At 47.5% G+C, this 27,153-nt stretch overlaps 1 protein-coding gene across 50 annotated transcripts in view; it reads left to right on the top strand.

Annotated features, from left to right (window-relative positions):
- APBB2 (amyloid beta precursor protein binding family B member 2) overlaps positions 1 to 27,153 on the top strand; it is a 380,374-nt gene that overhangs the window by 293,119 nt on the left and 60,102 nt on the right. For all 50 annotated transcript variants that reach the window (XM_084971889.1, XM_084971870.1, XM_084971863.1 and 47 more), the window contains 2 exons: positions 12,089 to 12,235; positions 15,883 to 16,010. In XM_084971889.1, the coding sequence (XP_084828015.1) occupies positions 12,089 to 12,235; positions 15,883 to 16,010 (275 nt within the window). The remainder of the gene's footprint in view (positions 1 to 12,088; positions 12,236 to 15,882; positions 16,011 to 27,153) is intronic.

Below are 27,153 nucleotides of genomic sequence, written 5' to 3'. Positions count from 1 at the left end.
TGGCAGCATGGCGTGGTGACAAGAATTTGTCAGTTTGTACGTAAACTTGGGTTTGAATGCCAACTCCTCCATATGCTAACTGGTTACCTTCAATTTATACACCACTGTATTAACAAGCTACTCAGGCTCCCATAACAAAACACCACACAGATTGGGTGGCTTCCACAACAGAAATTTATTTTCTCACAGTTCTGAAGGCTAGAGCACCCACATCAAGATGTTGGCAGGTTTGGTTTCTTCCAAAGCCGCTCTCCTTGGCTCGCGATGGCCCCCTTGTCTGTCCACACTTTGGCTCTTCCTCCGGGTGCTCACGTTCCTGGGGTCTCTTCCTCGTTTCACAGACACACGAGTCCTACTGGGTTAGGTCCACCTTATGATCTCATTTCATCTTGATTATCTCTTTAAAGGCTCTCTGAGCAATTACAGCCCCACTGGGGGTTAGAGCTTCAATATCTGAACTTGGAGGGGACATACTTCAGTCCATACCAACCACCCCGTGCCTCAGTTTCCTCATCTGTAAAACAGGTATAAGAAAACATCTATCTCATATGTCACCGCATGAGTTACGTTGATTAAATATGTAAGAGAAAGTGGCTACACACACACACATACACACACACACTTAGAGATCTCTGTCCCTGATTCCTGGCACAGAGCTCCTGAAACCCTTGTAATTTCCTAAGTGATAAGAGCACTAGGAGCATCTTTGGTGCTCACGGTTGGTCTTTGACCCCTTCTTGACACAGAGTTCCTAAATCCTTTGGAATTTCCTGGATAATAGAGCAATGTTTTTTGTTCTGATGAGGTGACCCTTGGTGGGCTCCTGGATGAGGGCTGGTCCCCAGGAAGACCCAAATGTGATTAGAAGCTTGGAATTTTCAACCCTACGCCCATTTCCAGAGAGGAGAGAGGGGCTGGAATGGAGTTAATGATCAACGATGCCTATGTGATGACACCTCTGTAAAAACCCTAAAATGCAGGGCTCAGAGAGCTTCCATGTTGGTGAACGTGCAAAGGGGCTGGGAGAGGGGTGTGCTCAGACAGAGCCCGGAAGCTCCACGCCCTTGTCACGTATCTTGTCCTCCTCTGTCTGGACGTTCCTGGGTTACATCCTTTTGTAACAAACCAATAATCTAGTAAGGAAGCTCTCCCCAAGCTCTGTGAGTCACGCCAGCAAATTCCCCAAGCCTGGAGAGAGGGTCATGGGAGCCTCCAGTTCTTAGCTGATTGGTCAGAAGCACAGGTAACAGGCTGGACTTGGAGTTGACCTCTGAGGGGTGGGAGGCCTTGCAGGACTGAGTCCTTCCCCTGTGGGATCCGACTCTCTCTCCAGGTATGTGGTGTCAGAAGTGAGTTCAGTTGTAGCACACCCAGCTGGTGTGGCAGAGAATTGCTTGGTGTGGGGGACCCCCGACACCCCACTCCACTTGGTGACTAGAAGTGTCAGCAGTGAAGTGTTCCTTGTGAGCAGTACAGGAGAAGTGGATTTTTTCCCACTCAATATGTCCCGTACTCACACACACGTTCATGATAAATGTGGTGTGTGACACTCGTGTTCGCCACCTCTGTCTCCCCCACCTCAACCCCCTCCTCACCCCACATTCACAAGTGTTAGGATTAAGTATGACAACCCCGGTGTCCCAAAGTCAGATTTTCCAAAAAGTTTTATGAAACCTTAAACTTGCCAGGCTTCCTTTTTAGGAGTCTGTTTCCTCATCTTAAAAGCAGCTGGAATTCCTCATTCACTCGGTTGGGAGAAGTAGCCTGAATTGAATTAACTAATTCATAAAGAGCCTCTAACATAGGGGTGCAATTAATGGAAATTCCCTCCCTCCTCATTCTAGTTCTGCAATGCCCTCCCCTAAGCCCTAGTGAGAATATTGCTTTTAAGATAATAATAAGTACTTAAAAATGTGTTTAATGCATATGGATGTCATGATTTCTTTGCTGTGCAAAAAATGCAGGTCTTAAGTCTTAAATTAACAGCAAGCCATGATGGTGTCACGCTTTCAGTGCTGTGCAAACCTGTGTCTTAAGTTAAAAGTCAAAAGCTGGGGCAGTGGTGCTGTCCCCGTTCCCAGCATGTGTCCATCCCCCGACTTGAGGGGACAGGAGGAACCCAGGCCACAGCTCTGTCAGACTGGCTCTTTGTACCAAAGAGATCCCTCAGTGAGGAGGGAGGGGGTTTTGCTCCCCTTGAACAGAGGGAGGAAGCAGAGACACCCCAGCAACAGTTAAATATTTAAAGGGCTTGTAAAATCAGATCTCGGTCCCCCAGTGCAACCATCCTTTGCATGCTCCTTAGCACATCGTGGTTCAAACCTCGGTTCCTGTAAATCCCAAGGTGATTGCTTTTCTCGACGTGGTAGAGCCATGAGTCAGCCAGCGCTTTTTATAAAGCTGAGGGAGGGGTTGAGGAACGGTCATCGCAGGCGGGAGCTGACTTGGGGCACAGAGGGGAGAAATCAAACATGGCTTTGGAAGGGACCTTACGTTTTCATTTAAGGATGAAAACATTTAACATTTAAACAGGAGTTCCCGTCGTGGCGCAGTGGTTAACGAATCCGACTAGGAACCATGAGGTTGCGGGTTTGATCCCTGCCCTTGCTCAGTGGGTTAACGATCCGGCGTTGCCGTGAGCTGTGGTGTAGGTTGCAGACGCGGCTCGGATCCCGCGTTGCTGTGGCTCTGGCGTAGGCCGGTGACTACAGCTCCGATTCAACCCCTAGCCTGGGAACCTCCATATGCCACGGGAGCGGCCCAAGAAATAGCAACAACAACAACAACAACAACAAAAAAGACAAAAAAAAAAAAAAAAACATTTAAACAAACAAGGCTCCACCAAGACCAAAGGCACTGCTTTTTTTTTTTTAAGAAAATTTTTATTATAGTTGGTTTATAGCGTTCTATCAATTTCTGCTGTACAGCAACGTGACCCAGTTATGCATTTATATACATTCTTTTCCTCACAATATCCTCCATCCTGTTCCATCAGAAGTGACTAGATATAGTTCCCTGTGCTACACAGCAGGATCTCATTGCTTAGCCACTCCAAATGCTATAGTTTGCAGCTATTAACTACAGACTCCCAGTCCATCCCACTCCTTCCCCCTCCCTCTTGGCAACCACAAGTCTGTTCTCCATGTCAATGAGTTTGTTTCTTTTCTGTGGAAAGGTTCGTTTGTGCCATACATTAGATTCTAGATGTAGGTGATATCACATGGTATTTGTCTTTCTCTTTCTGACTTAACTTCACTCAGTATGAGGGTCTCTAGTTCCATCCATGTTGTTGCATATGGCATTATTTTGTTCTTTTTTATGGCTGAGTAGTATTCCAATGTGTATATACACCACATTTTTTTTTCCCCACTGTACAGCATGGGGACCAAGTTACACATACATGTATACATAATTTTTCCTCTCATTGTCGTGTTGCAATGTAAGTATCTAGCCATAGTTCTCAGTGCTGCACAGCAGGATCTCACTGTAAATCCATTCCAAGAGCAATAGTTTGCATCCAATAACCCTGCACTCCTGATCCCTCCCACTCCCTCCCTCTCCCCTCGGGCAGCCACAAGTCTATTCTCCAAGTCCATGCTTTTCTTTTCTGTGGAAAGGTTCATTTGTACCACATCTTCTTCATCCATTCATCCGTGGATGCATATTTAGGTTGTTTTCCTGTCTTGGCTATTGAGACTAGTGCTGCAGTGAACATAGGGGTGCATGTATCTTTTTGAATGACAGTTTTGTCTGAATATATGTCCAGGAGTGGGATTGCTAGGTCATATGGTAGTTCTATATTCAGTTTTCTGAGGTACCTCCATACTCTTTTCCATAGTGGTTGTACCAATTTCCACTCCCACCAGCAGTGCGGGAGGGTTCTCTTTTCTCCAAAAAGGCACTGCTTCTTACCTGAGTCGCCTCCTTCCCCTTCTCATGTGAGATAACTTAGCTTGGGTTCCCTATCATCGCACATGCTCTGAGCACTCTCCAAACACGAGGAATGTGGTTGGTATCCCTGCCTCCTGCCCTTGCAGGTTCCCAGCGTGTTTACTGGGGAACGGAGCCGCTTAGTTCCTGGAGATCGAGGTGACCCAGGCTGAGAACCACCTTTCCTGAACCAACCACCCGTGGGGAGGTGAGGAGGTGGACATCGTAGATAATATTTCAATTACAGGCGAGCCCTTAGTGCGGGGCGTGCCGCCGGCTCTGTCTGGATGTTTGTTATTGTAAAGACCATCTTCTTTGTAGCAGAAGCTGGCAGCATAGAATGTTAGCAGAGCGTGTCTTTTTCCAGTAGGGTGATCTTGTTCTGAAAAAATAGGAAAGTAAGTGGCAGAAGCAGGCCCAGTGCCCCAAAGGGCCACGTGTCTTGTTTTCTGACTGAATGCTCACCACGTCGCAGGCAGTCTGGGGAGAAACGGCAGGAACGGCTGAAGGGCTCATTGGGGACCGTGTAGGAATGCTCTCTGGGTCCCCCCCCCTCCCCCCCCCGGCTGCCGGGTCATTGCCACACTGAATAAATCAGGCCGATTGCTTGCTTCAGCTGGATGGAGAACTGGGTCACCCTCCACTCCAGCGTCCCCAGGCGCCTCTACAGCCGAGCCCACCAAGATGCAGATTTGGAAGGCATTTCTGTGTTTCAAAGAAAGGCAATCGCAGATGAAGCCTAATTTTATTTCAAAGTATATCATAATGACCGTGCTCTGCACCCCTGTGTATAATTAGACCACAAACTCTTGTCGCCAGAGCTGATACGCTGCGACGCAGGGCTGCTGGGCAGCTGCTGCAACACCCAGAATTCTGCCTCTTCCTTGGGCTTGTGTCTCCGTGCTGATCCCTGTTCTCCACTCTGAGGCCTTTGCCCCTGCTTTGCCTCCGCCATGCATCTCCCCAGCGGGAGTGCACACTCCTCTTTGAATTCCTAAGGGCGCCAGCCGTCTCTGTATAACAGGCTTTTGCAGGAGCATCAAGCATCATATCAAGGGGGCTTACATTGCATTCAACGCAGTTAGTGGTTTTCAAAACTGGGTGTTGGACGCCCCTCATTTTTATAAGTCATCCAGGCCCTGCCCCCTCAGAGGTGGTGCTTTCCCAGAGGCTGAGCAGCCTGTCATTTCTTCCATTTCCCTAAATTCCTGATCCGTTCTTATGCAGAGCCATTGAACCGCTTTCCTCATTCCACTTCTCAAAAAAGAACTCTGATGCCAGCTAGTCAGCTTTTTCTGCCCTCAATGTATGACCCTTAATTGATGTATTTTTTTTTCAAGTTGGTTCACCACTGTGATACTCTTTTTTTTTTTTTTTTAATTAAAGTATAGTTGATTTAGTGTGGGCTGATTTCTGCCAGACAGCTAACTGACCCAGTCATGCATTTATATATATTCTTTTTCTCATATCAGCCCCCATCATGTTCTATCTCAAGAGATTGGACACAATTCCCTGTGCTATACAGTAGGACCTCATTGTCTCTCCATTCTAAATGTAATAGGGTTTTGTCTTGTTTATTTTGGTCCTTTGCCTTTTTAGGGCCACACCCATGGCATATGGAACTTCCCAGGTTAAAGGTCAAATTGGAGCTGCAGCTGTCAGCCTACACCAGAGCCACAGCAATGTGGGATCCGAGCCTCGTCTGCCACCTACACCACAGCTCACGGCAACACCGGATCCTTAACCCACTGAGCAAGGCCAGGGATGGAACCCACGTCCTCATGGATACGAGTCAGGTTTGTTACCACTGAGCCATGATGGGAACGCCTAAATGTGATAGTTTGCCTCTACCCTAACTGATGACTTGATAAGTGTGTACTCTGGTATCCAGACGCCTTGGGATTCTTTCATTTTATATTCCCAGAGCCTTTGGAAAGCTTTAGACACCCTTTCCATAATATGCAAGCACACACAATTTTGGATATTATTTTCAGGAGGTTTAGAACGTGCTGAAGCCCATTCGTGGATCTCTGAGGTCCATGGACTCTTAGGTGGGCTGATGAGATGGATGGAGCCTGAAGACAGAGCATCGAGACTCCTCAGCAGCCCCCGCCTCTCCTTGCCTCCAGCCACCCACAGTGTAGCCATGGGGAAGCTTGATCATTAGCTGGAAAAATGAAACAGGGTTGGCTGGCTGACTGTGGGCAGCATTCCCCAGTCCTAACACATCTGACAGGGAGCAGAGACCTTGTGAATTAGTAGCCCCTTTTCTTGAGCATCTTCTGTGGGCCAGGCCCTGGGATGGTTCTTAACTTGAGGCTTCCCATTAATCATGCCAGTCCTCCCCGCAGGTCCATACCGCTAACCTCCCTGCCGTAGGCGAGGACACAGAGGCTCACCAAGATTCAGTAACCTGGCTCAGGGCGCACTGCTAATAGCAACCACCCTGGGATTTGATCTCACATTAGGGACTTGAAAACCTGGGCCCTAAACCCCTGTGCTCACAGCCCCTCCCCCACACACCACAGTTCCTCGTGGTTCATAGTCAGCGGAGCTGTTGTGACCTCTGGTGTCACCGCCAAATGAATACGCCCTTCCAGTTCTGTGAACTACTACTCAGAGCAGTGCTGGGTCTGTTTGGTTCACGGATGTGCTGCCAGGAGCTGGCACATAGCAGGTGTCAGTAAATCTTTGTTAAATGAATGCACCCATCCATCCTCCAGGGCTCAGCTCAGTACCGCCTCCTTCAGGAAGCTGCTCCTCTCTCCCTCTCTCTGCGTCAAATACTCCTCCCTCCTCCAGCAGCCAACATATACGTGTCGCCTCTGTGCCCCCTTATTTCTCATTGTCACATCTCATTTAGTTCCACTTCCCGTCTGCACTGTGTCAGGCTCACTTCTGTGTGTCTCCAGGAACCAGTAGGCACTCAATAAATGTTTATTGGCTTGGATACACAGTTGTTATTGTGCTGCAGGGTAATTAGGCTTAATGGTCAGCAGTTCCTATAAAATGAATGTTTATTAAGAGTACATTTGTGGTGCTAAGCCATATGGCAGTTTTTCTGTGTGAATTTTCTTAGTTTTTTGATATTGATAATTTAGTGTTGCTCTCACTTCTGGTATCATCTACTTTTTTGTCATCATCTCTCAGGAGTTATGGAGAGCACTGACCGTGTTCCGGGCACTGAACATGCTGCTTTGTGGACCACGCTCATTTAAGCAGCATCTTTGGAGCCGTGGACGCTGGCTGGCTCCCCTGGGTGGAGGCTAGGGACTCCCCTTGCCTCCTCTCTCTCCCCCATCCCCGCCCCACCTCATGGTCCAGGGATGAGGCCCCCCGTTTACTGCCAGCAGGCTCTCATCTTGCCTGTCCTCGTTAAAGCTGAGAAGGAAGAGTGGAAGGTCTGTGGGAGGACAAAGTAGGGAATGTGGAGTTCCCGTCGTGGCTCAGCAGTAACGAACCCTCGACTAGGATCCATGAGGTCACAGGTTCGATCCCTGGTCTCACTCAGTGGGTTGGGACAGTGTTGCCGTGAATTGAGGTGTAGGTTGCAGACGCAGCTTGGATCCCACATTGCTGTGGCTGTGGTATACGCCAGCAGTTGTATCTCTGATTTGACTCGTAGCCTGGGAACTTCCATATGCTGCGGGTGTGGCCCTAAAAAGAAAATAAAAATAAAAAGGTACTATTATTATCCCCATTTTTAAAGATGAAAAAACGAAGACTTAGAGACCTAAAGTGACTTCCCCAAAGTTACCAGCTGGTAGGTAGCAAAGTTCTAGATCCTGTGCCCTGAACTCATTTTTGCCCCTTTGGTAAAGAGCTTTTGAAGAATGAGTATCAGTCAAAGTACAAACAGATTTTTTTTTTCAACATCTGAAAGAAGTATTTAAAACATCAGATTGATTAAATATTTGATTACATATTTGGTTGAATATTTTGAGCGCCTCCTGTTCTTTGAAATGAGTGTTTATTCCCAAAGCTTATTACGTGCTAAGCATAATTTTCCAAATTGAAAGAAAAGTGGTGGTGGTTATAAACCTTCCTGGCCACAGGGAGGCAGCACCCAATAGCGCAGGTTGCTCGTTCCCACTTGATTCTTTGGAAGAAAGGGAGCTGGCCTTTTGGTGGAGCTCCCCCCAGCCCCAAACCCCACCCCCGCCCCACCCCACCTGTTGCCTCTTACTTTGGCCACAAGGACTAGTGGTGAGGCATTTGAGATGAGAAATTAAAGTACATGCAGAAAATGAATTATATGGTGAGAAAGCTTGTTTTTTGAAATCCATGTATTGGACCCAAGACAAAAAATAGGCAGTATGCTTTTCCTCCTTCCTTATTGTTAGTAAATTCTGTGGATATTCACAGACTGTAGGATTCTGCCTTAGGCTACTAGAGACAGTGGGGAAATATGGTCCCGGCTTCTAATTTTAGTGCTTGGGGCCATCTCACAGGAATACTGGTATATTGGGGTCCACTCCCACCAGGATCGCCAGGATGCTGGGCTGACAGCAGCTTCTGTTGGTCTTGAATCTCATTTCCAACTGGGCATCTCTCAGGATCCCACCCAAGCCTGGCTTTCTGTATGCCAGAGGCTGAATTCACTGCAGTTTTGCCCGGAGTAACTATAGTAACTATGCACACTAGGACACTTAGGAGGGTAAAAGGTGCTACTCTTAATAATTTTGCCAGAACAATGAACATAAGCCAGAACCATCCTGGGACTAATTGGAACATAGGGTCGTGCCAATTCTAAACCTCCTTTCATTTTTCATTTCCCTGTTGATGACTCCCTTTAAGATGTTTGTGGCAATGTATTCATTTGCTCGTTCACTCAGCAGTGTTTATTGTTTCCTACGCGTTAGGTTCTCTAACCTGTATGAGGTTGTTTTCTCCCTGTGAGAATCCTTTGGGATAACTCTTACTGTTATTCCCTTTTTTGCCAATTAAAAAAAAAAAAATGGGGATTTCCTGCTGTGGCACAGTGGAAACAAATCCGACTAGGAACCACGAGGTTGCGGGTTTGATCCCTGGCCCCACTCAGTGGGTTAAGGTTCTGGTGTTGCCGTGAGCTGTGATGTAGGTTGCAGACACAGTTTGGATCTGGCATTGCTGTGGCTCTGGCGTAGGCTGGCGGCTACAACTCCAATTAGACCCCTAGCCTGGGAAACTCTGTATGCCTCAGGTGCGGCCCTATAAAGACAAAAACAAAACAAAACAAAACAAAAAAACGGACTCTGTAAGTTCCATGGTCAAGATCACAGTACCTGTAAGTCAGAGCTAAGATTTTAATTGCGATTTAAATTTTAATTTCCCTGCTCGTGGGCCAGATACACTCAAACTGTATTGACATTGCTCAAACTATTCTTATGCCTCTTTGTGGGCCTGGCTCCATCAGACACGGTCCACCCTCCAGCAAGATCTCAGGCATGTGATAGAGTGGTTGTGAGTGGGGGCCAGGAAGTCTGCTGCCTAAGTTACCAGCCTTGCCTGACTTCACTCACTTTCCTTATCTATAAAATGGGTACAGTAACTTAGTATCCACCTCACAGGCTTGAAGTGAGGATTGAATGAATAAATACCTATGGAGTAACTTCTAGAACTCATCTAAGGATAGGGGCTGGTTGCCAGCGGAGCCCATCATGTTTTTAGAGGGTTGGAACTTTCAGTCCCAGGGCCGCCTTCAAGGATGGGAAAGGAAAGGGCCTGGAGATTGAGGCCAGTCACCCATGGCCAGTGATTTAATCAGCGGTGCCTAGGGAATAAAGCCTCTGCACACCCCAGAGGACAGGGCTCCGAGAGTTTGCAGGCTGCTGAGCACAAGGACACTGGGGAGAGGGGTGCCTGGAAGCTCCGCACCCTTTCCCCTCCTCTCGCCGGAGCAGCTCTTCCATCTGGCTGCCCCGAGTTATATCCTTTTATAATAAACTAGTGATCAAGTTCATAAGGTGTTTCCCCGAGTTCTGTGAGCCACTCCAGCGGATTAATCGCACCCAAGGAGGGGGTCGTCAGAACCCCCAATCTGTAGGTTGGTCAGGCAGAAGCACAGATGTCGGAGACACCCCGCTGGTGTCAGAGAACTTCTCTGTGGTGTGGAGGGAAACCGGCACACATTTGATAAAGGTGGAGAAGCTGAATTTTTCCATTATAAGGTCGTACGTAACAAGATGAGAATGGCAGGCGGGGTAGGTTGTGGCCCTGTGATTTTACTCATCAGGAACTGTGTTGGGAACCTGCAAGCGGGGGAAGCTACTGAGCGGCACAGCGCCCCCTGGAGGGGGCGGGAAATGAGTTCCGTGGGCAGAGACCCATGAAGTTGTGGGTCTTCATGAAACGGGGGAGATGTGCTGAGGTTGTGTGCGCCTGTGGCATTTCTGACATGCCCGCCTGGAGGAGCCGTTTGGCCTCAGGGCTCAGGGAGCAGAGCTCGGGAAGGGGCGGCCGTCGCCCCTGTGGGCATCCTCTTCCTCTTGGGCAGGTTCGCTCCAACAGCTGCGCATGCGCAGGTGAAATGTGACGGCTTCTCCCCAAACCTCTCCAGGGCCAGAGTCCTGAGTGGGTTTTGCAGTTGGTACAGGGAACGCCTTCTCTTTTTGATGTATTTAAGAGGCCTCTTGTGTGCGGTCAGTGCCCGGGAGCTGTTCCACTCCAGGTGGTCACCCAGGGACCTTGTCCTTCCCCTCTGGGATGCGAGGATCCATGTTCTCTGAGTGTTACTGGGTTGCCTTGGGTGTTTGAGTGGGTTTTCTCTCCCCTGAGAAAACGTGATTAGCAGGTCAGGAAGGAGGCTCCCAATCTGGATGTGGGGCTGAGACAGGGAAGATTGAATTAGATTGACTATGGTCACTTTGGGACAATTTGCTGAATTTCTTCTTTTTCTTCTTCTTTTTTTTTTTTTTTTTTTGTCTTTTTAGGGCTGCACTTACGGCATATTGAGGTTTCCAGGCTAGGGCTCCAGTCAGAGCTGTAGCTGCCAGCCTATACCACAGCCACAGTAACACAGGATCCGAACCTCAACTGACACCTACACCACAGCTCACAGCAGTGCTGGATCCTTAACCTGCTGAGCGAGGCCAGGGGTCGAACCTGCATCCTCATGGATACTAGCCGACTATGTTGCCACTGAGCCACGCCGGGAACTCTGCATTTCTTCATTTTAACGTTTACTTTTGGAAAGTTTGGGAGATGCTCTTTGAGAGCCAGCCTGCTGGCTCCACAGAGGTTTGGTACCTTATCTGCCTTCCTGCCCTGGGAAGGTGGTTTCTTCAATTGATTTGCAGCTTGGGTGGCACAACCTGGGCTGCAGGTGGCAATGAGACCCCAGTTCTAGCCATGTGGCGACCCTGGAGATTAATAGCTAGGCAGATGCTACAGCCAAATCGCCTTCATGTGTTCCGTGAGCTGCTTTCTTTATCCAGTTTTGGATTTTGAACTCATTGCAACAAACATGCATATGATGTTTTCTATGTTTTGTAAAAAATTGAATACCTGAACTTTTAAAAGGAAGTTAAGGAGCCTGATCTCAAATCAAATATTTCTACATAATAGAACAATAAATGGAATTTGTGCTCAAAGGTATCTCACAAGTCCATCCATTCTGCCGGCTTTTCAGGATTTGGTGCTAATAACAAATGCGGAGACTGTTACCATGAAAACATACTCCCCACCTCCGTTTTCTTGCATTTCTGGATATTATAGAATACATTTTGCCTCATTGTTCTTATAAAAAATGCCAACGATGTAGGTAATTCTTTCTCTCTTCTGTTGTCTTTTCCTAGATGCTTAACAAGTAAGAAATCTCACAGGTGCTGCATTTCTTACTATTTAAAAAAAACAAAAAACAAAAACTGCCCTATACTAGATAAAGGAGCTTAGAAATGTTTATACCCACTCGCCCCCATAATTCTACTTCTAGTAATCTGTTCTAAGAAAAAAACCTGAACACACACAGAGAAGGTTAGGCAAGAATATCGTTATCACTACATTTTTTTAAATAGTAAAAATAGCCAATTTAATTTCCCAGTAGTTGAAAATTAGCTACTAAATGGGATGGTTGAATATTATGCGGTAATTAAGGATGCAGTAAGCGCACTCTGTAGAGGATTTCAGGGCACGTGGACCTGTGGCCAGTGACGAATCTGTTCTCTGCCTTTGCTCCTAGTGTTTCGCTGTGCGCTCTCTGGGGTGGGTGGAAATGGCAGAGGAGGACCTCGCTCCTGGCAAGAGCAGTGTTGCCGTCAACAACTGCATCAGGCAGCTTTCCTACTGCAAAAATGACATCCGAGATACAGTCGGCATCTGGGGAGAGGTGAGTAACAGGGGCAAGTAATTCATGTCAGACTTGCTTCCATTCCGCTGTGCCCCACGACACCCCAGGGCTACTGAGGGGCGCGGCAGGTGTTTTCCGGTGTGCTTTTCCTGGGAAGGCAGGCTGTGTAGGTGCACCTGGGGTTTACATGTTGGCCCTGCCAGGTCCTGGTGAGGGCTGGGGTCCTGGGAGAGGGCATTTCTCGGTGTCTATGTGAGAGTCTGGTATCCCAAGTCCCCAAGGGTCCATGGATGGACTTTAGGGCCCAGAAGCCCCCTAACCTCCGAACGGGACTGGCTGTGCCAGGTGGCAAGAGCAGTTTTCCAAGAAGACCCGTACCTCTCTCAAAGGGCTTCCTTGGAGGGGAAAGTGACTCCCACATATACACCCTAAAATGGTGTTGCCCCTGCTCTAAAAACTGACAAATCATCCTTTTATAATGTGTTCTTCTAAAAAAAATAAAATAAAAATTTAAAACATTTTTTAAAATAAAAAAGGGAGTTCCCATCATGGCTCGGTGGAAATGAATCTGACTGGTATCCATCAGGACGCAGGTTCAATCCCTGGCCTCGCTCAGTGGGTTAAGGAACCAGCATTGCCATGAGCTGTGGTGTAGGTCGCAGACATGGCTCAGTTTTCTCATTGCTGTGGCTGTGACAGGCCACCAGCTGCGGCTCCGATTTGACCCCGAGCCTGGGAACTTCCATATGCCGTGAGTGTGGCCCTAGAAAGACAAAAAAATAAAAGAGAGATAAAAGGACATTTTTTTGGTATTTGGTATCCTTTCACTGCATTACCTCCCAAATACCCAGGCCTATCCTTCCCACCTAATCATCCATCTGTCTTCTCACTCCTTCAGTCAAAATGCTATTCTGCCAGAGAAACAACTCTCAGCTAGGATTTAGAAGGACAGTGGTTGTAATTCATACTAGTGTGTGAATGACTAAATACCACCAGATGTTTGCCATTATAGAAGAGTTAATATTCTAAAGAAATCTCCAGTTGGCAGGTTTCCAACAGGAAAGAGCGCTTTGTATGGGGATATAGAGGCAGCAGAGCCTGAAAATCTGCTTTGCTTTCCCAGCCTACTTAGCCCCCTAGGCCAAATCCTGTTTTTCTCAGTTCTTTCCTCTCCTTTATGAAACAATACGTTCTTCAAGAAGTGATTCCAGTTCACAGTATATGAAGTACAGCTCGGTGTTTAAGGCTATGAGCTATGACTTTTTTCCATGCCTTACCACGCACAGCACAGCTCCTTGAAGGTGTGTTGAATGGCCGATTGATCATAAAGTCATGACTTTCAGATGAGCATCTCATCTTGAGATATGACATCTGCATCAGCACTGGTTGGTTGGGTTACAAAAACGAATGGGCACGACTTTCCAGTAGCCACCCAGGAGTTGCTGAGTGTTCGTGGGAAGATGGCAAGGGTACCCATGCATGGGAAGACACCAGTGTGCCAAATGAACTCAGCAGAAGCCACCATGAGCCTTCATCCAGGGATGGGCCACCCTCAGCCAGCCACTCACTTTAGATGACCAGCTGGCAGTTGTCACTGGTTCTGTCCAGTAATACAAAGGTCGTCGGTAGAGTTAACTGATGAACTTGGCCTCTGTTGCCTTTGTGAGGACCAGTTTGGTTTCTAAGCTGAATCAATCCAGAGGAAATGCATCACCCAGCTCCTTGCTGGGGGACTTGACCTCCCTGTGGCTCACATCCTGCAAAACATGTTTAACATATCAAGTGATGACGTTAGCCAAAACAAAGCCTTTGAGAGTCTGTTAGCACCTTCAAGGTGGAAGTAGCTGCATGAAGAAGGGGTGGGGCTTACCAGATGGGAGTTAATTATGTGGGGGGCCACTCCCCAGGGGGTCTGGTGGAAGGTTTCTTTTAGGCTACAGTCAGTGGCTTAGTTCCTGGTGGGAGGGGACAAAGAGTGAAAAGGACAAAAATCCCTAGTCTCTAATGTCTCCCAAAGCACATCACATGTCCTGATCTCTGGTCCCCCGCTCCCCAGGGCTCTGGGACCGTGCAGTTCCTGAGCACATGTCGGCCTCATCGGAAGGCCGGAGGAGGGAAGCCCGGCCCTCAGTGGGAGGACAGGGTGGGTTCTGCAGCCCTTCACTCTAGCTGGACTCCTCCCCTTAGCTCTGCCAACCGTTGCTTAGCTACGGACCAGCTACCCAGCCTCCATGAGGTGCTGGAAACTGAATCTCTCCAAGACCTGCACCTCAATCATGATTCATCTACAAATTGGTTAATTAAGACTTGGCTCTTTGCCCAGGGTCTGGACACAGCTGTGACCTTACAGTGTCCATGGTCAGGTCCTGGCCTGCAGCAAGCTGAATGAGCTGCAGTTCTCCAGCAAAGACACCGGGGGCGCTGTAGGTCCAAGGAGGACAGTAGCCTGTTGCTTCAGGCTCTGTAGGGTCTGTAGCTACAACAGTCCACGCAAGTTTTGTTTTCTGCCAGTGTTCTCAGCTGAAAACGGCTTTCCTGACCATTGGGAAGATCTCAGCCCCTCCTGGATCTCAGCTGTAGACACTCTGCTAGACCTTGACCAGCAGAGGCACTGAAACACCCAGGTCCGCCACCTCGGCGGCAGAGCTGTGTTCACTCTGAGAACCTTTGACGGGGACCTAAGGCATCATTCGCTAAAGCCAGACCAAGGAGCACTTTATCTGCCCTGCTTTGGGATTTGAGGACCCACCAGGAAGCCTCTTATTCTGTCCTGCTAAGCCCCCCTAGCGTCCACACCACGGCATCTGGGCTGACCATGATCTTCAGTGGAAGTGTCCACTTTCAGTTATACGGCAAATATTTAATAATTTCTTAAAATTATGCCTGAGGGTTTGCAAGGGGGATTGAGTTGGCTAGTCTAGCATCCCTGCTCTCTGTGAGCCAGTATGTCAGGAGACAAGGAGACCAAAACCTGAAAATCTGAACAGCAGCGCAGGAGAGGAGAAACCTTAGCCTCCCCCGGGTCCGTATCACAGCTGCACCTGTGCAGCTGAAGGTGTCTCGGCTTCTGTGTCAGACCGTGAGCCAATTCTTTAACCTGTAAGCCTCAGTTTCCCCATCTGCTATTTGGATGGTCATAACAAACTGACCTCTTAGTAAGTTAGAGCGATCACGAGCAAAAGAACTAGAGGCATGTGGTGTAATACCTGAGACGTGATGAAGTCCTATCAGCGTCGGCTCTTGTGTTAACGAGAAGTGTCACAAAGCTGGGAAGGCTGTCAAGGGGATGCCTGCTAGGGTCTGGCCAGAGGGGAAGGAATGGGGAGAGAGGGCTCCTGATAGGATCACAGACCTGGAGTCAGCGACCCGGTTCTCCAGGGAACCTGCCATTAGCCTTTTTTCTTAAAGATCCAAAATGCAAATAATCAAAAATAAGAGCCAGCTAGAGAGCAGGGCAGGGACACCCCCGAGAGGACTTGGAGGAGAGAGGAATTGGGCATGTGGGGGACGGTGAAAGACGTACGAATATTTTAATCGGGAGAGGAAGTTTCTGTTTTAGGAAAACAAACCACAGGCCCAAGGGGTGATTATTTTGATTGTTGGACTGACATCCCCGGGTAGCCACAAGCATCCGGAGGACGCGTGGCTTCGTGAGGAAGGTAACCTTGTCTTCTCGTTAATCCCAGGGGAAGGACATGTACCTGGTCCTGGAGAACGACACGCTCAGCCTGGTGGACCCCATGGACCACAGCGTGCTCCATGCGCAGCCCATCGTCAGCATCCGCGTGTGGGGCGTGGGCCGCGACAACGGCCGGTGAGTGCCCAGGCCGACGCCATCCTTAGCCACCTCGCCAGGCGCCCCGGTTTTAGCTTAACCCTGAAGTCTGGGCTCCCGGTGACTGCATGTCACTGAATATGAAACGTGACAGATGCTCTATAGCGATGTAAACAATTAAAATACATCCCTATGCCCTGCCTTGTAAGCTCTCCAAGCTACTCCCGTTCCTGGTTTCTGCTCCTCGCACCTTTCCTCAGCTCGCTCTCTTCCCTCTGGTCCTGTGTATTTCTCGCCTCCGCTCATCCTCATTCACCTCAGTTTCCAACTCCCCCAGATGCTTTTTGCTGCCTTTTTTCTGCAGTCTGTTTAAAGTTGAGCCTCAGCTGTTGCACATGCTCCGCTATTGTATTTTCCTGGTGGAGGGCTTGCTGGGAGGGAGCGGTCCTTCAGCCTTTAATCACAAGCCTTAGGTCATTAACGGATGCTGATCAGAAACTTCTGGGGTTTGGAGTTGGAACTTTTTGAACATTTGAAATGTCTGGTCGTACCAAAATTCCACTCAATATGTACTTTTTCTAAAATTCTTCTGAACATTTGTCATTTCCAACAAGTGCTTCTTACTTAGATGTGTTGTGAATTTTTTGTTCTCCAGAATGACTGGAAACAAGGAGCTTCTGATTTTCAAGTGCATATTCTGTTGCAGTTACCACAGCCATCATATTTGGATACTTCTATTTAGTAATTGGGCCAGATGAAATGCCTCTACCTCTTGAATTATAGTTAATCTTTGGCAACTCTCAAGGTACCCGAAGATCTCTTAGCATTTAGGGACGAGCTGTCAGATGATTATTTATTACTTTGTCGAAAATAGACAAGAGCATTACAGAAGCTGGGGAAACTCCCAGGCAACAGAGAGACGGCTCTCCTGGGCCTGCAGTTCTGCACAATTCTGGCTTGGTCCAGCCTTTGTCCCCAAGGCTGGGCAGTGGTGGGTTGGATAATCTTTTGATTCAGTTCCAAGTCCTAAGCCTTTATCAAAGGACAGGTATTTTGCTAGAAGTGCACATGAGAAATGGTCTGCGCGAGAAAGCAGGGTGGCCTCTGACAACTGATTGGATAAACCTTCCTGGGAGCACAGTTGTGTCTTTGAGCTTTTGTAGCAGTGGTGAACACTGACAGCTGGACCAGGTGCTTTGGGGGGATGAGCAGATGGATTCTGTGTCCACACCTGCCATTCACTTGCTTGACAGAGCCGGAGCGCGGGAGTTGATGCATTGCAATGGATTGATGGATTCTACAAGGAAAAAGGATGTCTGAGCATCATTAAAAACGTTTAGCCTTGATGGAAGAGTGTAAGATGCTTGATCCTCCCCTGTTCCTCCAAGTCTGTTTTAAGGCAGGAGAAGATCATTATATACATGTACAGCTGGATGGGGATGTGTTTTCTTAAGGTTGGCATGTGAGTGGATTTCATTGCTGAGGTTTTCAGCTCACCCCAGCTCTTTAGGGCCAAACGCTGGATGTTCGGGGGAAAAAAAGATTCAAACTCTAGGTGACAAAATTATTCAAACTCTGAGTCTCAGTTTCTCTCATCTGTGAAATGGGAATGAAAATAAGGACCTCAAAGCACACATATACATGCGCCTGGGTATATGTGTAGGAGGTGGCACAGTGATGGGGGACATGGAAAATGCTTAGTGAATGTTAGCTTTCGAGTTGCTAAAGCAACATACGTGAGCAGATACAACTAATGACATGGCTTCCTTTCAAAGACAGGGAGGAAAAGGGACGGGTCAGACCTAAGGGAGGTTTCTAGAAGAGTTTCTTACTTGATAACGGAGGATGAGAGGCTGTTCCCCACACTCTGAGGTCAGTTGTCCTATAAAGCAGCAAGAGGCGCCCCCTCCCCTTCCACTCTCTGCCCAACAATGATATCAGCCTAAATTAGGTTCCACTGCCTTGGTTATATTGTTGAAATGTGGGCTGGGTTACTCATATTTTTTAAACCACTTCTTATCCTTACTCAGTGTTAGCAAGTAAGTATAATCTAGAAATACACTTAGGGTTCCATATCAGCTGTCAGGACCTCAGAAAACTCTTGTAGTGGTTGGGGGCCCTTGAGCTTGATGGCTTTGGGAAGCAGTAAATGAGAAAGTATGTTTGTCAGTGAAGGGTTCTGTTTCTCCCCTTTGGTCCCATCTGAGTTTTTATTCTCTAGAAGAACGGCTATTGTATTCTGGTTATTTTGGGTTTTTTTTTTTTTTTAATGTTTCTTTTGCTTTTGATTCTTTTTTTTAAAAAACAGCAATTTACAAGAGCAAATTCAATTTGTCATGCTGCAAAGGGAAGGAGCTTACACTTTGCATGAATAAAACATAAAAGTGTTTCATTTTGCTTGCGAAAACGAGCCCATTTCGCATTCTCTTTTGTAACTTCCCTTGCTGTGAAAATGGAATCTCTTAGGGGATTTCTTGATGTGGTTAAAATGAATATAAGGAGGGTGTATACAGAGGCTGGAAGCACACAGCCTGTCTTGAAATTCAGAGCGCATCACTAAGCCATGTCATTTCAGAATTTATGAAGTTATGTTGGGTTTAGCATTTTCTTAAGGCTTTCAAGCGGATTTGCTTTGTTCTAAAGAAATTCCTTACGGAGTAAGTTTACTCTGGGTGGAGATAATCCCACTGCGACACCCACCCATCCCCAGCCCCTGTCACCCGTGTTAATTTAGAGAAATCTCTTCTTAGGAATGGCTATGGAGCCGCCATCACATCAGACGTTCGTTCTCTGTGGGGTGTTGGTGGTCGCAGGACTGGGCTGCAGTTTTTGCCTTGTTCTTGAGAGTCATGCCTGGCTTTGTAAAGGCATCTCTTGGAGCCCGTTTGCATTACTGCCAGCAAAGGAAGGGCTGGGTCCTCTCTGGCTATTCTGTCCTTTGGTTCCCTTTGATCACAGTGGGATAAATGTCACGGCTCCCAGGGACAGGGGCTGGTGAAGGGGGTTTCATCAGGCTTGTATTTCCCATCAGAGGCAGCACCAGGGAGCTCCCAGGTTGGCTTGCTCTGCTTCCGGGCCTGTGGTTAGGACTCTGTCCACAGGGGTGCCGGTAGCCCTGGGTTTCAAAGCTGGCATCTTGCCCCCAGTGACTGGGCAGGTAATCACCGTGCCACCTCTCATTTTGTCCCCTGGGACCTGCAGGCTGCTGTCCCAAGGATGGGGTGAGAGGGATTTCACAATTTCAGGGGTCTCTACTCAGCCTGGCCACAGCTCTGTGTACTCATTCAGTGCTGGGGAGCAGCACTCAACTTCTAAGGAGGAATCAACAGCAAGCAGACAGGACTTCTGGACACAGAGGACTTGAAACAGGGACTTTCCTTCTTGTGGCAGGTATGGGAAGGGGCACCCAGGTCCTTCTGGACGTTGCCGGCGGGCAGTAGACTCTGCGAATCCCATTTGTTTCCCATGAGAAAGGAACGTGGGTAGATGGTTTCAGACCCTGTAAGTGGGATTTTCCAGGTCAGTGTTCCATGAAGCACTAATCAGGTCAGATGTTCAGACTTTCCTTGGTAGGAAAAAGAAAAAAAGATTCTACGTTGAGCTGGGAGAGTGGGTTAAACCCAGGGCAACAGGCTTCTTTGCACTGGACCCTCTCGGAGGTTCTCCTGCGCTGGTGTGGACTGGAGCCCTTTTCTTTGTGGATATGCAGTTGCGTAGAACACACTTTGGGAAATGCCGCTCTGGCCAGTACTTGTTAATTTAAAATAATGGCAACACTAGATGGCTGGTTTTGTGTTTAGGAAAAGTTGGAATTACTTTAAATAAATAAATAACCACTTTAAGCGGAGACCCCTCTGGGTCTGCTCTACTGAAGAATAAATTCCTTCGTCATTAAGAGCAGCCATCAGAGCCACTGTGGACTGGTGCTTTTTAAAAAGCACTTTCTTATGTAAGTTAAACATCAACCCTGTGAAACTGTCTGTGCTCATAGTTTGTGTAGCAAAACGTCTCTTCCAAGAAGGTGTTTCATGCATCTCTTTTCTGTTTTTTGATGAACAATTTCTGATAAAATCTTACCCTGTGATAGATGATTAGTAAGTTTTCAGGAGTTCCCCTTATGGCTCAGCGGTAATGAACCTGACTAGTATCCATAAGGATGCAGGTTCGACCCCCGGCCTTCCTTGCTGTCGGATCCTACGTTGCTGTGGCTGTGGTGTAGGCTGGCAGCTGTAGCTCCAATTTCAACCCTACCCGGGGAACTTCCATATGCTGCATCTGCAGCCCTAAAAAGCAAAATGAATTCATTAATTCATTTCCAAATGTTTATCTTTGACTTAACCATTTTGTCTGGTTAGGATCTCAGGACACTTTTATCTAAATAATATAGTGAGTCCGAAGTGCATTGAACAGTTTTTTCATCTTCTTTTCTCCTGGGAGATTCCCAACTGGTTTTATCCGCCCGACCCTGGTTTCAGTTGTAGACGTCTCTTGCCACACATGCTTCATGCTCTCATTTTCCTATCGGTGATTTATTTATCTATTTATTTATTTAGAAAAACACAAACACTGCTTAAATATGGATGGGCTGGGCCTTGGAGCATCCCCATTATAATACTGAGGTTAATTCATTAAAATAGGCCAAACTTTAACTTACAGCCTTTTAAATGTAAAGGGTGGTTTTGTAGCCTTTGTCTTTCAGCCTCTTTATTTTAGAGATTAACTGAGGACAGGAGGTGTGGCTTGCCTTAGGTGACCTGACTAGTTGTGACAGGAGACAGACTGCTGGAAGTATCCTCTGTCCTCATGGGAGCTCCTGGGGTCAGCCCGAAAGCCCAAGAGCTCTGTGCTCTACCGCCTGGCCCCTTTCTTTAAGGAGATGAAACCACAGGTGTGAAACTGAGGCTGACAAACTGACAAGCTGAAAATGGTTTTTCCATTTTTAGTGGCTTGCTTTTTAAAAAGGAAAAGGAAAAAAGAATAAGGCACCCAAATGTGGAGAACCGGGTCTGGTCTGACTCTTTTTTTTTTTTTTTTTTTTGCTTTTTAGGCTACACCCATAGCATATGGCAGTTCCCAGGCTAGGGGTCGAATTGGAGCTGTAGCTGCCAGCCTGCGCCACGGCCAGCAACGTGGAATCCAAGCCTTGTCTGTGACCACACCACACACACAGCTCACGGCAACACCGGATCCTTAATCCACTGAGCGAGGGTTTCGAACCCGCATCCTCATGGATACTAGTCGGATTCATTTCCACTGTGCCACAGTGGGAACCCCCTGGCCTGATTCTTTATAGAAGGAGTGTTCAGAGTAATAGTGCATTCTGAATAGAATCAGGCAGTCATCGTGTCTTCTATAGGAAGTCTGTGGGAAAGGCAAGTCCTTTTCAAGGGTCTCTCCCTTCCTAGCCATGTTTCAGTTCTGCCAGCATTACCCGGGGTACCTGTAAGCATTGCTCAGCCCGGCTCCTGCTCCTAGATCTAACTAACCCTTTGTGTACTAAACAGCGTGCGGGCCAGGCTGCCACACCAAGTCCCCAAAAGTCCATTGGCTAAAATACCGGAGATTCGTTCTCCTGAAGAGTCTGCAGTTGCATGCCATCGGGGGAGCTGGGTGATTCAGGCTCAGAAGCCTTCCTACTGGTTGTTCTGCCATCCCACCTGTGTCATCCTAGTCTGGCCACCCAAGGAACTTGGCTCTAAGTTGAAGGCGACCTGGAACTTGCACATGTCACCTATGCCCACCTTCTGTTCACATCCCTTTGGCCACACACAGCTGCAAGGGATTCTGGGAAACAGAGTCTCTAGCTGGGCCAACAATGGCCAAATTCATACCATTATCAAAAAAGAAAAAAAAAAAATGAGTTCCCGTTGTGGCTTGGCGGAAACGAATCCAACTAGGAACCATGAGGTTGCGGGTTCGGTCCCTGGCCCCTCTCAGTGGGTTAAGGATCCGGCGTTCCCATGAGCTGTGGTGTAAGTCACAGACGAGGCTCGGATCTGGCGTTGCCGTGGCTGTGGCATAGGTCGGCAGCTGCAGCTCCGATTCGACTCCTAGCCTGGGAACCTCCATATGCCTCGGATGCAGCCCTAAAAGGACAAAAGACAAAAAAAAAAAAAAAAAAAAAAAAAAAGAGGTGAAACAACTAGCCTTCGGACACAGTCAGAAGACAAATCACCTCAGCGCTCCTAGCATGACCCGTTACTTCCTGTGCTGGTCATTACGTGCTGTCTCCCAGGTGCAAACGCACCTTTCTCTGCCCTGCTTTGTGAGGCTGGAGCTGGGATTCTGCAAAACACATTTCTGCTTCTCTAGTTGGCTTTCTGTTGGGCTGACAAGAGGGGGCTGCAAGATTGGAGGAGGAAGGAGGGACGGGCTTCCTGAGTCTGAGAGCATCATTCTAGAAAAGCTTCTTCATCCTGCTCCATCAGTTCTGATCCCACCTTGCAGTTTCGCCAACACTCACACAGAGGCAGGATCACACCCCATCTTCAGAGCCACCAGCACAACTGGCTGGGGTGCCCTCTTTAAAGGTCTGCATCCCTGGCTCCTGGGGCTCCTTCTTCAAGTCTAGAGATGCCAGCCAAGTGGCACCACCTCCTCAGTGTCAGCAGGTTTGCTCCATGGGGCTTCTCCAAGCTTCTGGGTTTTAATAATTGCAGCCTCTGCCCTTTGTTCTCTGTACCCGTCAGGTCACAGCCCCTCTTCCAGTGGCAGCCTCCATGATAACTTCTTCCTGTTCCCTCTCATTTTGAAGCCAGCAGTTCTTTATGTGCTCTTCTCTCTGTTCCAATAACTGGTGTGATTCCCTTGCTGACGCTTACATTGAATTGACGCTGCCTAAAGGAGGCAGGCGTTCCACACAACGTGCAGGGCGGGTGTGCCGCCAGGAGGGCATCCAAGAGAGCAGGTGACAGTAGCTGGTCTTTCTGCTCAGCTGCTCACACTGCAGGCAACACAGCAGCACGGGGACCAAGGAGACGCCCTTTCTACATCGGTAGAAGCTGTCAGTGATAAAGGGCAGTTCTGTTTTAGGTGACAGGGGTTAGAAATCGTGGGTTCTTGGGTTTTGAACTAATCTGAAAGTTCTCTCTCTTCTCCCTTGGCCACTGTTTCTTTTCCTAGGAATAACGGAGAGAGGCCGGGCTTCCTCAGGACTAGTCTAGTCAGAGGGTTTTCTGAGCCAGGCAGTAATGAAAGATTGATGGAATTCCAGGATCTGCTGATAAAAGTTTTAATCTGGGGTATATGCTGTCTTGCCTCGGGGAGAAAAGTCTGCCGGGAGAGAACAATAATTCTGTCCCTATGCTCCAGTATTAGTTTGACCTCTGGCGCTAATTTCTTTTTAATACAGACTCTTGATAAGCAGAGGCATCAGGATTTACTTGGCCCCTCTGCTGATTTACACCATAGTTATATTTTATTTCTGTAGAAGTGGCTTCCTTGCCTTCTATTAATCATGCTGGGATGCTGGCTAATGCTTTCAGACTAGAATAACCTTTAAGGAAAGACATTGTAAGTGATTATCCAAGAAAAATTTTCCCCAGAGGGATGTGTCAAGGGCATTTTCAAGCAGATCCTTCCCGGCGGTGCGGTCCCTGTGGGTGGATCTATGAAAGCAAGAGTTTCTTCTGAAGCGTGCAGCCTGTGTTTTGGTTACTGGTTCAGGGCATATCCCAGCGCTTCTCATAAGCATGTTTCAGCCCCAGCTAGTGAAGTGTGGGAGCCAGAGGTTGTCGTGTCACGAAAAAGCAAAACATTCTGCTGATGGGATCCTTGAGCTACTTCCATCTCGTGCCTCTCCTGTGCCCTAGGCCAGGTGAGGAGTGGCCGTCTCTGGCTGCTGCAGGCCAGGCTCTAGTGGTTCTTGGTCAGTCTTGAAAGTATCATGATTTTCTTGGCACACGTGGAGCCTCCTGAAACCAGAAGGAAGAGTCGTGTCAATGGAGAAGTAGCCTTTCGAACCACACAGACATGCATTTGTGTCTTAGCAGAAAAAGTTGTCACTGTGGTGACCCAGAGTGTTCACTTGGTTACTGGCCTGTTGTATATACTCAGCAAATGATTCAGTTTGATAAATTGCCAAAAGCCTTCTGCCATTGCCCATGCATGGATGGTCACGGCGTCTCGTACACAAATTGTCAACCTGAACTCTTCCTTCAGTGTACTTGAGATTTTTGGCTTCAGGGTGAATCCAATGACTAATGCAGCTCCTATGAATCGTTTCTGCTCATGGAATCCTTCTGACCCCAAATATGTTGGTTTTCCACACCACCCGGAACTCTAGTTCTCGGCAGACAGCAGCTGGGTATCCTACAATTGAATTCAGTTCCTACACAAACTACCAGGATGTAGCCCAGCACCCCCTTCCCCCCTCCCCAGGATCAGGGCTAAGTCCCCACAAGACTGTCCCCCACTTCAGACACCAGTCACAGAGATGTACTTTCATGGAAGTGTCTCCCACGGATACAGAGAGCTAACTGTAGACCACAGCGTGGCTGAATCCTAAAAGAACTGAGCTCACTGAAACAAGCCAGAACTGCCCCGCTAGGAATACACACTGTATCATTTCATTTATTTAAGATTCTAGGAGTTCTTGTCGTGGCTCCGTGGTTAACGAATCTGACGAGGAACTATGAGGTTTGGGGTTCGATCCCTGGCCTCGCTCAGTGGGTTAAGGATCCGGCGTTGCCATGAGCTGTGGTGTAGGTCACAGACGCGGCTCAGATCCCACGTTGCTGTGGCTCTGGCGTAGGCTGGTGTCTACAACCCCAGTTAGACCCCTAGCCTGGGAACCTCCATATGCCGCAGGTGCGGCCCTAGAAAAGACCGAAAAAAAGGGGGGGATTCTAGATAATGCAAGATAAACTAGTCTATAGTGATGGAAAGTAGACCAGGAGTTACCTAAGGAGGGACAGAGGGCATGGGTTATCAAGAAGCAAGAGGAATCTTTGGGATTTACTATCTTGATGGTAGTGAGAATTTCACAGGTAGAGACACATCAGAACTTATCAGGTTGTATATTTTAGATAGATGCAGTTTATTGTATGTCAGTTTTTCCTCAATAAGGCTGTTTATGATTTTTAAAAATATATCAAAGTGTTGTTTGACATAAACAACTTATGATTGAAGGAAGCAGCAGGACACCAAAGCCACTTCAACAGAATATAGGAAATGCCAAGAATCTTCCTAAACTGTAATGAAGCCACCAGGAAACACATGTGCCTTCAAGAATCGCCAAGGACCTGCAGCAGGATGAATTAAATACGTAGACGCACACGCACACAGACACACATGCACACACAGACACAGAGACACAGACATACAGACGCACGCTCCCCTCTTTGGGGGCATATCCTAGTCAAACGGTTACAACCAAAGGCATAAAGAAAATACTCTTCCTAACAATAGCAGAGGAAAAGAGAAAATGGTAAAAATAGGTAACTAAGTTAGATACAAAACTGGTCAATGTTCTACTAGCAATAAGATCTTCATCTTTGGGGTTATTTCTCTTTTTTTTTGGCAGAAAGTTGGAGAACTTATTTGCAATTTATGAATCTGCAACAAGTTAACAACTGACCTCACAGACTTTAGCCCTGAGGTAGTAAAAAGTAAGGCGGGCAGAGACACTTTCCCCTAGAACTGAGCTGTCCAGAACAGTAGCCACGAGTCACGGGTGGCTCTCGAGCCCGTGAAATGTGATTAATCTGAATTGAGATGTTCCGTAAAGTGTAAAATATAAGAATGTAGAATAACTCATAACAACATTTTATATTAATTACATGCTCAGGGATACTGGGGATGTTAGGTTAAATACAATATATTATTAAAATTAACTTATTGTTTCTCTTTCCTTTTAAAAAAATATGACTTCTAGAACTTTAAATTACCTACGTGGCTTCCTTCATCTTCCTCTTGGATAGCTCAGCACTAAAGAATGAAGACATCCTTAGGGAGAACCTGTTAAATAATGTCCCACGATGATACTGAAAAAGCACACAGTCCTTCTTTTGCATTATTTCCAAGTTGGAGCTAATTTTTTTTTTTTTTACCACTTCTTACACCTGTCTCTCCACCTAAATCCCTAACCCCCATCCTTCTGTCTGCACCCCCGTTGCTCCCCTCCACATAAGCTGCCAGCTGCAGCCCACATAATCTTGCTGACAGCTGGAGATGTGTTGTTCACTGCTGTCTGCAGCATGGAGTCCAGACTCTCTGGGGGACACATCTCCTCACTCTGCCTGCTTCTCCGGCTGCCCCTCCCCAGGCTCCCTGCTCCCGTCCAGCCTGGCGGCCAAGTGCCCAGACGCCCTGGATCATGGTCTTGCCCTGGGCTGCCCTTTCCTGTCTGCTCATTTTCTGAACCTTTATGTTGCCTTGGATTGAACTGGCCTTGCCCTCCTGCAGGGCACAACCAGAGCCTGTGGAAACTCACCCCCAGTGTCTCTGAAGGAAGCTTTATTTAACTTGGTGATTATGAGTATGCTTACCCACATGAAAAGGAATTTTGCAAGAAACAGAGTATTTAAAAATGTGTTGTGCAACCCCCCCCCCCCAGTCTTCATAGTCATCCATTTTTCTGTGTCATTCATTGGCTTTCAAGCTATTTTGTCCTAACCCATAAGAAATATAGTTTATGGCATGACCTGGTCCTACTGCCTTCCCCCTCCTTTTCTGCCTCCTTTACTTGCGTAAAAATTTCACACAACAGGAGTTCCCATGGTGGCTTGGTGGAAACGAATCTGAGTAGTCTCCATGAGGATGCAGGTTCGATCCCTGGCCTTGCTCAGTGGGCTAACAATCCGGCGTTGCCATGAGCTGTGGTGTAGGTCACCGATGTGGCTCGGATCTGCCATTGCTGTGGTTATGGTGTAGGCTGGCAGTTGCAGCTCCAATTCAACCCCTAAACTGGTAACCTCCATGTGCCGTGGGTGCAGCCCTAAGAAGACTTCCCCAAAAGATGTTACACAGTACTTATCTTCACAATATGTTCTTTTTTTTCCTTAGTTACACACTTTTCTATTTAACTTTTAAAATGCTGTTTGTTCCCACTAATAGTTTGAATAACACTGATCTTTGTTAACTTTTCCAAAAAAGTCTTTGAACTGAACAGTCTACTAGCTTAATAACTGGTGTTTAAACTTAAAAAGATTCCATGGACAAATAATTTGGGGTAAATATCCTG

Source organism: Sus scrofa, chromosome 8, assembly GCF_054392235.1.
Source record: "Sus scrofa isolate SSC_HxYL_T2T_F1_AM1 chromosome 8, Sscrofa_HxYL_maternal_Yorkshire_Landrace_v2.0, whole genome shotgun sequence".
Taxonomy (NCBI): Eukaryota; Metazoa; Chordata; class Mammalia; order Artiodactyla; family Suidae; genus Sus; species Sus scrofa.
Note: the sequence above shows the minus strand (reverse complement) of the source record. Positions and strands in the feature narration are given on the sequence as shown.